Below are 13,074 nucleotides of genomic sequence, written 5' to 3'. Positions count from 1 at the left end.
GGAGCAACCCTGGCAGTCTTCCAAGTCTCTCTCCCTTATCTTGGCATCTCCTGGATGCTTGGGAGGCTGAGACAATAGGGATAATCTTTAAGCATCTCTCACTTTGTGTAAATCTTGCAATCATCTTGGCTGTGGCAGATGAGGATTGAATAGACCCTGGGTGGAGGATGATGTTGTTAATATAAACATTTTTTCAAATGTGAAATATTGCTCTCTGTACCCAGAAAGCTGTTATTAGTTTGCAAGCACTGTGCCTTTGGAAAGCCATGTCTGGCAGCTTGAATGGGTAGCTTAGAACAATTAGAAGCTTTGAACACTTTCAAGCTAAGGATTGGGATAAGAATGTTTTGACTCTATGGCTTCTCCTGGGATTTCCCTGGTGTGCTGGACTAATTATCAGATGTAATTAGGAGGCTGAGAAGTGGGAAGACTACAGGGAGCAACATACTTTCCCAGGGACCCTCATTTCTTTGTGCAGAAAACGGATTGAGAAGACTATCTGTTGTGGAGAAGCAGCAATGCATAGGGCACTAGAAGACAGGAAGGATCCTGGGAATGTGGCTTTACGAGAAGAGCCTCAAGCCTATGGGGACTCATTGCTCGTGATTAAGTTTTAAGTGGTCAGGACAGCCCCCCCCCCAGCCTCTGCCCAGCTTCCACCTTGTTCTTGAGGGAGGAATGGTATTCTGGGTCACTTCCCTGTTCTTAGTCCATTTTAGCAAAAGTCCAATTTTTGTGGATCCAAATAAGTAAGGAACCAGTGCTCTTCTTTCAAAACTCATGAAGATGAAGAGAGGAACATCCACATCTTGCGTAGCCACAGAGTCTATCTACTGTAGGCTCTAGATCTTTCTTATCTGCCTTGGCTTACACCATTGGTCCCAGATTTGGGCTAGGAGCACTCTGTCTTTGAGGCTCTGAGAAAAGGTAACATTTGCAGGGCCACCTGCTTGTGAACTTTTATTCAGAAGTGGAGACATTCCCTTTGGACATGGTCTTAAAGCTATTCTTCTTCTTCTTCTTCTTCTTCTTCTTCTTCTTCTTCTTCTTCTTCTTCTTCTTCTTCTTTTCTTCTTCTTCTTCTTCTTCTTCTTCTTCTTCTTCTTCCTCCTCCTCCTCCTCCTCCTCCTCCTCCTCCTCCTCCCCTCCTCCTCCTCCTCCTCCTCCTCTTCTTCTTCTTCTTCTTCTTCTTCTTCTTCTTCTTCTTCTTCTTCTTCTTCTTCTTCTTCTTCTTCTTCTTCCTCTAATGGAGAGAGTGTGAGTGGGGAGAGACAGAGGGAGAAGTTGAGAGAATATTAAGCAGGCTCCATGCCCAGCACGGGTCCTAAGACAGGGCTTAATCTCATGACCGTGAGATCATGACCTGAGCTGAAACCCAAAATCAGCTTATTAATTGACTGAGCCACCCAGGACCCATGGTCTTGAAGTTATTCTTAATGCAATGGAAACAAGACTACCACCCATGAAACATGGAAAGACAATGGCATCCAGTGTATCTTTACTCACAGGGGCTGTGAAGGCTGTGAAGGGGCTGGTAGTTTGCAAAGTAGAGATCCCTGGGGGCTAAAGGTGATGGCCCAAATGTAAAGCTTTTCCCCCTGTCAACATGATATGAAGTTTATGGTCACAAGATAATCACATGTCAATCCAATGTTTCTGCTTCCTCCGCAGGTAACCTGTCTCCATGATTTCTTTGGGGATGATGATGTGTTTATTGCCTGTGGTCCTGAAAAATTTCGCTATGCTCAGGATGACTTTTCTCTGGATGAAAATGGTAAGCGCCACCACTGGATTTTATTGTTCCTTTGTTCTCCCTCCTCCTATCCCTTAGGATTTCCATGGGGTCATATGGCCCAGAGAACATCCATGCATGGACCCTCAAGGGCAAATATTGTTAGTCTTCCTCCTGTATGTTTGGTTACATGAGTCACTAAGTGAAAGGTTGATTGAATGTTGCAGATTCCCAGCGTCCAAACTCAGTAAAACTTACTGTCTATCCCAAGAGTGACCATACTTCTTGAACCACATATTGTGTCACATGGGCTGATGGGTGCAATCAGACTATGGGAAGGAACATTTCTGGTCAGACTTGGATATTATACATATACTTTTTTTCTAGTCAACATCCTCCAGTGACTTGGCTCATGTTGATGATTCCATTTTAGAAAGATTTTCCACTGTGTTTTTAGTGTCAAATCTTTTCCCTCTTCCCACTTTCTGGCTTGCTGCCCCATTCCCCATGCTTTGTGACTCAAGATTCCAGAGGTTGTTAGTCTCAGGAAGGAGGTGAACATCTGCCCACCTCCCTTTGCTTGAGTCCAGGCTCCATGTGGAAGTTAATGGTGAATTAGCTCCTACAGCAACAAGGTTAGGATATGATCCAGATGAGAATGCATATTCAAAACATCTTTCCCAAATATAAGGGGCAACGTGTGAGGAAAGCAAACCAAGTTGTATTAATATAGACTTTACAAACCACTCAAGTGACAAGAACCCTGAAAGAGGTGGCATTTTTTTCCTGTGTTCACTTGGAGAAGAGACAAATGGCCATAAAATAGCTCAACAAATCCGAGGCTATTTCCAGTTTTCTATGCCTTCTACATCCCCAGCTCAGTGATCACTGCAGTTCATCAACCAAAACAAGATGTAAAACACACAAAGATGAGCTTTCTGCTTAACTCAATTTCCAAAATAACAAAACAAAACAAAACACCTTGGTTTACCAGAAAAGATCCCCTAATCTTTCTGGGTAATTGATATTTCAATATGTCTTTAAGTAGGAGGTGACAAGGAAGTGTCCAAAGACTGCCCACTCTACCTAGCATCATGGCACAGGGTTGGAAAACCTACAATGGAAAGTTTGGGACTTAGGAGACTTGGTTCCTGGTCCTTGTTCTGCTGTTCCCTTGCTCTGTGGCCCTAAGCAAGAGGCTTACTCTTTGTAGTCTCATCAGCAAAGCGAGTATGATAATTCTCCTAATGCATTAGCACAATCGGTGCCCCCAAATGACCACAATAGGGGTCCTGAGTGACCTGCATAGAAAAGGTGCCCCAAGCATAGCAGACTGAGGTTGAGGCAAGTAGCAGAAACATTTGGCAGACTCCCCTACATGCCCAAGAGCTTTCTATAAGCTCCGAGCAACAGAGTCACTGCTGGTTTATTTATTCATTAAACCAGCATACGAATTTGTGATAATGTGCATTGAAAGTCAAAAAGAGATCTCTATAAATTCATGGTGGTGGTGCTGGTAGTGGTGGGAGTGCCTATTTATAAAATGACATGACACCCCTAATATGTCCTACTACAATACGTGGCTTGTAATGAACAGTAAATGGTAGCTCCCTCTTCTTCCTTTAAATTACTCATGGATGTTTCATCTGTGTGGCTGCAGCCCCTGAACTGTCAATCTCTTCTCCAAGGAAATTAATTAATTATGTCAACAGGTGCTATTTGGAGACATGGCTGGGTCGTCCACAAATGGTCAAGTTGACTATTTAATAACCCACCCAACCTGCTTTTCAACTCCTTCTGTTGTTTCCATAATCCAGGGATTTAAACACCTGGCTTGGCCCAGATGACTTTTGTTAAGTTTCTCCCATGCCTCCCCACTCAGAGCCGTCATTCTTACAGACAACAAGGACCACCTTGTAGTCTTGAGCTGTTAGGTACTTTGGCCTGTGGTGGTTATCCCAGTTTCTAGAAGTTGGTAATATGCCAAGGCTCGTTTCTCCCCTGGCTTTACTAAGCTGTCTGTTCTTTTCTACCAGAATGCCGAGTCATGAAGGGAAACCCATCGGCCACCGCTGGCCCAAAGGCATCTCCAACTCCTCAGAAGAGTTCAGCTAAGAGTCCTGGCCCTATGCGCCGGAGCAAGTCTCCAGCTGACTCAGGTAACGACCAAGACGGTGAGTGCTCTTCTCCTAACTGTGCACGCTGACTTCATTTACAGAGGCCAATACCCTCTGCATGCTGGGGAATGAGTTCCTCATGAACACCACTGTATCTCCATGATATCAGTTCTATCAGTTTAGATACTAAACAAACTTGTTTGGAGTCATGGAGACACAGCTACGACCCTAAATCTACTCAGATGGATGCAGACCAGAAATCTGGCCTCTTTGCCATGCTTGCTGTAATGCTTATTGTCATGTTTGTTTTCATAGTCATCATCTTCAACATTATCCAGCAAAGGCATAGCCAAGGAAATAACCAAGTCAAACATAAATTTGAAGGAGAAAACCAGAATCTAAAACAAAAATGTAAAAAGAAAATTGCCACCCGAAAGTGTCAACATAGTTGATACACTTTAGATTCAAATTTGACTTTGAACCTTTTAGAAGTCAAGACAAAAAGAGAAATGAGATATTTGCATCATTCCCACAATGAGAACAAAATATATAGGCCAGGTTCTGAAAGGAAGCACAGAGATTTGTCGCACAGGATTTAATTTAATTAGTGGATAGTGAGTGATCAAAAAAAAAGTGACCTGTGGATCACTGCCAACCCATGAACTATTTATCAGTCTGTGATAAGATTAGAAGTTCGTGCCAAATGCAAATTATGCCACTAAGCAAACATTTACTTCAGCTGACTCTTTTTTCCTAGCACAAATTTTTTTGATAAGGCTAGCATTGTGTTCTTAAGCTGGCACAGGAGCTTGCACCCACAGTTTGAGTGACGGTGATCTGAAAGGCAAAAGGCCAGAGAAGTTCAAGTTTAGAAGCTCAGTAGAGCCAGGCACAGACAGTTTGAGTTCTTCATGGTAAGGAAATCATATGGTGCAGAAGAATTCCATTCGTCCCAAGGCTCAGGGCTCTCCATGAGAATTCTTCTAGCCTGGGAGTCTGGGAGCCTTGGAGCAGAGAACACAAATGCTCTTTATCTCTTCTTCAGTTTGAGACAGCTCAGGCAACAGATTGGCTTTGAAATGCCTGTGGCCTAGAAAAACAGCTTGTCCTGCTGGCCTCACACTGCCAGGAGCATGCACATCACCAGCCATATTTTTTTTTTTCTTGGGAAGAAGGAACTAAATGGTGAAGAAGCAGCTCGAGCTTTTCATACTTCCATGTCTTTGCACATCCCATTTCCCTACACCTGGAATGCCGTCCTTCCAGCCTACTCTTCTCTGCTTGAAAACTTCTATTCATCCTTCAGTACCTCAACTAGAAATAGTTCCATTCTCTGCAATATCATAGCATGTTCTTCATGTATCTGGGGTAATATTCACCACACTGTGTCAAAAAGTCTGTATTTACCTGTCTACTTCTCCCACTAAATACTGGGCCCCTCAAGGGCAAGGTGTCATGTTCATTTTGAATCCTCAGTGCTGAGCACAGTGCCTGGGTCCTAGTCAATACTCAAATAATGTTTGTGAGTGAACGAACATGTAAGAACACCTATTTCACCTAGCATGGTGCTAAAGACTTAGTTAGCACTTAGGGAATAGTTGCTAAAGGAACAAAAGTGCATGTGTCCGATGATATCTTGGTGAAGTGTACAAAACAGCACATACATCTATCCACGCCAATTTATTTTGTTCACTCTATGAATACCTAGATTGTAACACTTGGATGAAAAGCGAAATTACTTGTACAAATTCCAGGCAAGGCCTTGCAAAAAAAAAAAAAAAAAAAAAGGACTCTAAATACTTGATCAAGATTCATAAAGTCTGGCAGTAACTGCTTAGCCAGTCATATTTTCAGAAATGACCATTTCTGGAATTTCTAATCTATATTATTTATCTCTTGCAATGAAACAAATCACCCCCCAAACTTAGTGGCTTAAAAGAACAAACATTATTTTATTGTTTCTGTGGGTTAGGAATTTTGGATTGCTTAGCTCTCTGGTCGCAGGATCCCTCACATAGTTGAGGTCAAAGTGTTGGTTGGGACCACAGTCATCTAAAGGTTCAACTAGGACTGTAGAGTCCACTCCCAGGATGGCCCGATCTTCTCCCAGACAGTGACTCAGGAGAATGAACAAGAATTGTAGTGCCTTTCATGATCTAGTTTCCGAAGCCACATACTGTCACTTCTGTTTTAGTCTATTCATTAGAAGCAGTCACTAAGTCCAGCCCACATTCAAGGAAAGAGGAATCAGTCTTCACCTCTTGAAGAGAGGTGGACCTATTTTTACACCACCAAGAATTTGTGGACCTAGTTTTAACCACCACATAACCTATTAGTGAAATGCTGAGGTAGCAGCAGCTTGAAGTAAATAGATTCTCTGCAGACTGTATCCAGTTGGGTTATCCAACACATGTGAACACAACCACCTGTAATTAAACATGGCTTAAACATATGTCAAATTCTTGATCACCAGCATGCTACCTACAGAATTTCCCTTCAAGAAACCATGCACCTCACTGACTCTAAGATATTAGAGACAGAGAAGGAATACATGAGGACTCAATGAATATTTGTCAAATTAAAAGGAGCTATAATAGATCCCTATGAAGGCAAAGGCAGGTAAGATCTGCTTTTGCTCCTTCAGAACTCCCTTGCTAAAGACAAGGAATGAAGATTATATTCACACACACAAGGTAAAAAGAGTAACCAATTTGGGCCAGGGAATGGGGACTTTACTTGGCAGATACCGGAACTACAAACAGCCTCTACTCCCTACCAGCAAGAAAGCTAAAGTGGTATTCTCAGTAGAGAGAATTTAGGTCTTTATCTCAGATAGTTCATGAACATAAATGGAGCCAAACTGTAGTCTAGCTGGCTTAATGGCAATTTCCAGAACATTTGAGCTCATTGCAGATGATGTGTCTAGATCTTCCACATGATTTCAGCCCCAAAGTGTAAAAGGATCTATGTAATGTAACCTTGTCCATTCCATGGTAGTTTAGAACCATGCTCAGGGCATCCACTTAGTGAACATTCCACAGGGGCAAAGCTGATCTCAGGCAAAACAGTACTTTAGATAAGGTTTGGATTTGACATACATGTTTTCCTTTTCCCATTTCCATGTCACTTAGGACCATTTCAAGCTGGGAAGTGGAGGGGATAGGATATGTAAGAGGAGAGAGAGGCATCTGTGATATCACTTCCCGGCTTTTTTACTTGGAGCAAGTTTCTTACCTTGTCTAATACTTGGTTTCCATTTTGGTTAAGACAGAAGTTGCTTGTCTACAGGTAAAAATCATTTTCCAATATTATCAGTTATTTCCAATTTACAGAGCTGTGCGATAGCTTTCACAGAATTGGAATAGGATAACCAGAAGGATGAGCTATAGACAATGCATAATTTTGCATCAGCAAGTATAAGGTTTTTCAGAATGGGGCTGAAATTCTTTGTTCGTTTCTAGGACACAGCAGTGCCACCCTGTTTCCATCCCGCGTTAGTCTGTCTTGGATCTGGGACTTGGGGGATGGATTCACCTTTTTTTTTTTTCATTCAACCTGAGTAACTTGAGGTTGAGAAAGATAGGCCATTTCCAGGGAATTTTAACTACCTTCCTTTGAAGGCAAACGACAGCCAAAAATGTTCCTCTGCAGCAGGGACTCAAACCAAATGAAACATTGGCTCAGTTCAGGTCAGTTAAAGGAATGTTTTGATGTTCTAGTTCATTAGAAAATATATAGGTTTGATTCTGGTTTGAGCAAGTTTGCTAGGTTTTCAAAAATTTTTTAAAAAGAACAGAGCAATGGAGTTGGGAGAAAGTAAATATTTATTAAAATCTATGAAATAAAACAAATCTTTCAGAGGAGGGTAATAGTGAATGAATAAGAGAAATTAGTCAATTAGACATCCATATATATATATGTACATCTGATCCAATTCATGGTTCAGTTCATATCTGGGTTTGGTTTGCCTTGAGGTTTAGTAAATTGATGCGATCTGGTCTGTAATTTGCGTCATAATTTGATTCCTTAGTACTTAAGTTGTCTTTTTTTTTTTTTCTGTTCTTCCCATGAATAAATCCAAGCTGGTATACTTTATTCCCTTTGAGTTCAGTGCTCACTCCTGCCAATACTGAGAGTGCCCCAAATGGAATGTCTGTTGCTAAGCCCTAAATGTAAGTTAAGGGAGGATTCAGTTATCTGTATACTATTGCTAGAAGGAGCTCTCATTCTCTCTGGGCAGAGCTGCTGGACTCAAAGAATCCAAGTCCCATTAGCCATGTCTGCCTTTAAAGTAGGACAGGGAACTGTGGTAAGCAGATCAAATCTGAGGCCACAGGTCTCCTATAGGGCATTTGAAGAAAACTTGTCCAGTGCCCCCATTTTGATTAACCCAAGACTTGCCATTTTGATGGGCAAAAAAAGGTAAGCCTGGCCTCAGAGCTACAGGAATAACTTTCTAGCATGTTTCTTGCTGTTTCCATTTCAGCCATTAACGTGTTAACTTTTCCTTTACTGCAACTACCCCCAATTGAATTGAATTCAATTGAATTAAAAGGACAAAGTAGCTAGTTGCTGGGAAGGAATCTTTTCTCTTTCTTTCTTTCTTTCTTTCTTTCTTTCTTTCTTTCTTTCTTTCTTTCTTTCTTCTTCTTTCTCTTCTTTTTTTTTTCTGAAGGAGTGTCCAAGGATGCTAATTACCCACCCTGGTAGGCTGAGAGAATTGTAATGTGATAATTAGTTCGCTGTTGTTCAGTAAGTCATTGTTGTAGCAACTCACTATTCCCCACCCTCCTTCCCCCAACCTATGCTACCTAGTCCTGAAAGTCAAATCTTCCCTGTTCCCAAAGCCCGGAGGAAGAATGGATTCTCTACCAAAAAATACAGCCTTTGTACTGGGAGGTCAAGGGACACAACACAGCGGGGAAGGGGGTGTGTGTGTTCATGGGAGAATTGTATCCAGGAGTACTTCTCAACCCATCAGGCTGCTTTGGGTTGGCTAAGGAGAGACCTGGTTGTTCTGCCCTTCCTGAGTGTGACTCTCTGGACCAGCTCTGTCCAGTAGAAATATAATGTGAGCCTTGTATATCATTTTAAATTTTCTAATAGCCACAGTTAAAAAGGTCAAAGAAACAGGTGAAATCTATTTTGATAATATATTTGACTCAACTCAATACATCCAAAATATTATCATTTCAACATGTAATCCATGTAAGTAACATTCTAAGGAGATATTTTCCATTCTCTGAAATCGGGTTGTATCTTACAATGACAGCACGTCTCAATTCTGGCTCGCCATGCTTCAAATGTTCAAAAGCAACATGTGACTGGTGGCTACTGAGTGCTGTAGCAGCCAGCACAGTAACTTAACTCCCTAAGAGAAGTTCAAGATAACAGTCTTTGACATAGATGAAATGCTCTGCACTTTGCCAAATACTTCCAAATTCATCACCTCAGTTGTCACTCATAATAGCACCATGAACTAGATTGGGGAGGGAAAATCATCCAGTTTTTTTTAAATTTTAGATTGGGGAACTAAGATAGAAAGAGGTTCAGTATTCTGTGGTCTTCTCAATGTCCTGCAACTATTTAGCACCCAAGAGACAGAGCCCCGCTGTCCTAACTTCCAGGCGGGCAATTCCTGCACTGTCCTTAAGGCAAGATGTGAAAAAGCCCCAGAGTGGTAAATAGAAAGGTCCCATTTGGTTGGTCCTTGCTTCCTTGCTTCTCAGCTTCCTTCCACCTTCCCTCACCTCCAGGCAGGGGATGTGGAGAGACTGGGGAGTGGAGTGGCATCTGTGTCCTTTGCTTTGTGCTCCATAAAACACAGCTATAAGGAATTAGGCACCTCTATTTCCAGTGCCTAGACATTCCATCGGCTTCCTTACTGTCACTCAAGGGGAAGTGATGCCCTTGGCAAAGCAATGGGAAGAGAAAATGTTTCCTCCATTCTGATTCTAAAACCACAGTTTATGTCTAGTTTCCGTGGGAGAACTACCTTGCATCTAAGGCAAGATTTCCATCATTATTGGAGAACCACTTAGGAAATTGTGGAAGCAAACAATATAATTGGGGTCACTGAATACCCTGCAGGGCATGGGATGTGGTGGTGGTGACCCATCTCCCTGTAATAGTCGTCCTGTCAACCTGCTGTAGTCTGGGACTTGTGTTTAAATACGATTAAATCTCTATCTCTAGAGTTTTGGTGCAATACATAGTAGTTCTAGGTGATATGGGCAAAAGGAAAAAATGAATTCCCTGTCACTCAGAATTGGGGAACCAGCATGCATATATATTTAATAAATTACTTACAAATACATATATAGTTCTGATTATGTGCCAAGTAACTGTTCTTACCGCTTTATATGTATAAACCAATTTAATCTTTACAACAACCTTGTGAGATAGGCACAATTACCCCCATTTTGCAGATGAAAAAACTAGAGCATATGAAAGCTGAGTGATCTGCCCAAGACCACACAGCTAATCAGTGGCAGAGCTGTGGTTTGAACCCAGGCAATCTGGCTCCATAGTCCACAATTTAACCATTGCACCATGGTGCTCAATAGAAATGAACAGTAATGGTTTGTTTAAGTGCCCAGTGAATGGGAGAGGTAGGCAGTAAGTGCTAAGGGAAGCCTTCTTGGAAAAACTGAGGCTTGCAGGAGGGTTATATTCCAATCAATAAGGAAATGGATTATTTCTTACAGGGGCAAAAAGCATCAACAAAAGAGCAGGGGTGGTGATGAATGTAACATATGAGGGTACAGGGAGGTGGCTGTTAAGTCTACATTTCCAGCCCAACCTTCATCCGGATATTAATCCCATGAATGCCTATCAGACAGTCCTACTTAAATGTACCAAATAAGGTGTGCCTAAAAACCAAAAACATTTCCTCCTCGTGCTCCCTGTCTGACGATAGGATCAATTCTATTCTATTCCCCAGGTCAAGCCTGTCTTTGAGTTATCTTTGATTCTTCCTATGCTTTAATCCTTCAAGTCCACTATATGCTGCTGTTGTTTGAAACATCTCAACGTTACTCACATAAGAGTCCCTTCCTTTCCCTTATCACCGATGCCAGGATTACTCCATGGACTCTGAAGTAGCATCTCTGTTTCAAATCTCGGTCTCACTATGCATCTGGTGTGGTGCCACCATATTTCTCATTCTAAAACACATTTCCATTGTTTCCCCCTCCCAACAACCCCCCCATCTCACTGCTGCAGAACCTTCAGTGGCTTCACATTGCATTCAGGAACCACCTCCATCGTAATGGCTGAGAGAGTAAAAAGAGAAGTGCAGAGGGCCATGTGCAAGGGCTGTGTTTTCAGAAGCACAGCAATAAAATGCAGAAACCAAAAGCAAGGGGCTTCACTCCGGAAAACATCAGTCCTCTAATGCCTGTCATGGTAGCCAAAGAAAGTCCTCAACCCAGAGATTGAAAAATCATCCCTTTTAGAAGGGGTTTCCTAACTCAGTGCCTATATATTGCATAGCTCCTTCTATCCCTTCATTTCTAGTAGTGGGGGTATTAAGAGAAAAAGATATTGTTACAAAGCCCTTTTTATGTACTAAGGCACTTAGCTAAGGATTTTATGGATAGTCTGTCATGTAATCCTCAAAACAACAACTGAGACATGTATTCTGTCCCTTTAAATGTTACAGATGGTCCAATGGAAACCTACAGAAGCTAGGGGACACCCAAGGCTCCAGGCTAAGCCACGATTTAGAACCTTGACTGGTTCCAAAACATGTGTAAAATCAGTGCAGTTTTTTCTAGTTTCTACCCCATGAAACCAGGAGTGAGCATTGACAACAGGCTCCCTCCGCCAGAAACATGTTCTCAGTAAAACCACCTTCAACAGGAAATAAATATTGTCAGCATTATCAAGTTGCAGTAAATAATCCTGGCACTTCCAGCAGCCTTCTTACAGATGTTCTCTTCTTGCGGGACATTGATCTGTGTCAAAATATTGCAGGAATGCGTGTACATATTTGTTTTGCAAATTCTTATATCTCTCCTTATTTAGAAGATTCAAAGCTGCATGCTGCCCAAGAGTCTGATGGAAATAGATTTAAAATCCCCATTCCAACTCCTGAAGCAACAGTATCTCATAACCTGTGATTAAATTTGGCCTGGGAACCAGCCCTAGGATCAGAGCAGTGAAGAACTATTCTGTGCCCTCAGTTCTGGCTTCCCTAATGGATGGGTCTGGGGAGAGGGACACAAGCTTTTCCACCAAGCAGAAACAATTAGTCAAACCAGTCCAGACACCCATCCCAGGGGTTCTATGGAATGAATGTGTGAAAACCACAGGCTCCGTCTCTTGGCCATGTTCTGAAGTAAGTTGAAACCACCTTGATTCTACTTGGATGGCCTTCCAGAAAAACTCCCTGTATATATAGGGAGAAAACGGTATGTTTGAATCAGAATGAAGGAACACTTTGAGCATCTCAATATGAGAAAAAATAAAGATGTGGCTGAATTATGTATTGAGATCTCCCTCTGCAAGGCATTAGGGAATTAGAGAAGACAAGACAGAGAACCAATCAGAGAACAAGGTCATGGTGAGAGGCATATGATACACAAATCCAGGAGGTCACCATCCATTGAGGAGAAGCAATTTATACCCTTTAAGCAAGTCCTAGTCTCTCTGAACCTCTATATTCTTGTGATTAAAAGGAAGCCACTAATTTCTGGCCATCATTTGTTGGGGTTATCAGGAGAATCATGTGAATTCATATATGGTAAATGGTTTGAAAACAATTACAGAACTACAACTGCAATTATTAAGACGGCTCTCAAATTATTGTCATGGCCTTTTTTTAGACTGGGGTTATTTTTAGCAACCAATATTTTGAAATAGACATCCAACCAAAGCCAACAGGCTTGATTTTGAGTTGAGCTCCCGTGTTGGGACTAGAGTGAGAAGAAAAGTCAGAGCTAAGTGAATGAGCATTATCAGTTTGGTCTCTTGGCAAAGGTTAGGTACAAAGCAGATGCCAAGCTCCCCCGCTTTCCTTTCTGTGCCATTCTGGCCATCCAAACTTGAACCCATAAAGTATAATGACTTGTCTAACTCACTGCCCAGCCAGTTCTATAATTGCCACACCTGGGGCTACTTACATCCACCTTACACAAGCTGTATCCCAATTTCCAGGGAATCCATAGTCTAGGAGCTCAGCATCAACTCTGCTTGGCTGGTGACCATATTTTGTCCTTGGTT

The 13,074-nt window shown here is 41.9% G+C and overlaps 1 protein-coding gene across 1 annotated transcript in view; it reads left to right on the top strand.

The window, feature by feature from the left end:
* Nucleotides 1–13,074, top strand: part of DCX (doublecortin) — a 109,904-nt gene that overhangs the window by 79,570 nt on the left and 17,260 nt on the right. The window contains exons 4-5 of the mRNA XM_055338085.1: nt 1,672–1,774; nt 3,769–3,906. Coding sequence (XP_055194060.1) covers nt 1,672–1,774; nt 3,769–3,906 — 241 coding nt within the window. The remainder of the gene's footprint in view (nt 1–1,671; nt 1,775–3,768; nt 3,907–13,074) is intronic.

This window comes from Nyctereutes procyonoides, unplaced genomic scaffold (assembly GCF_905146905.1).
Source record: "Nyctereutes procyonoides isolate TBG_1078 unplaced genomic scaffold, NYPRO_anot_genome, whole genome shotgun sequence".
Classification (NCBI taxonomy): domain Eukaryota; kingdom Metazoa; phylum Chordata; class Mammalia; order Carnivora; family Canidae; genus Nyctereutes; species Nyctereutes procyonoides.
The sequence above is the reverse complement of the archived record's forward strand: the minus strand, read 5'-3'. Positions and strand labels throughout refer to the sequence as shown.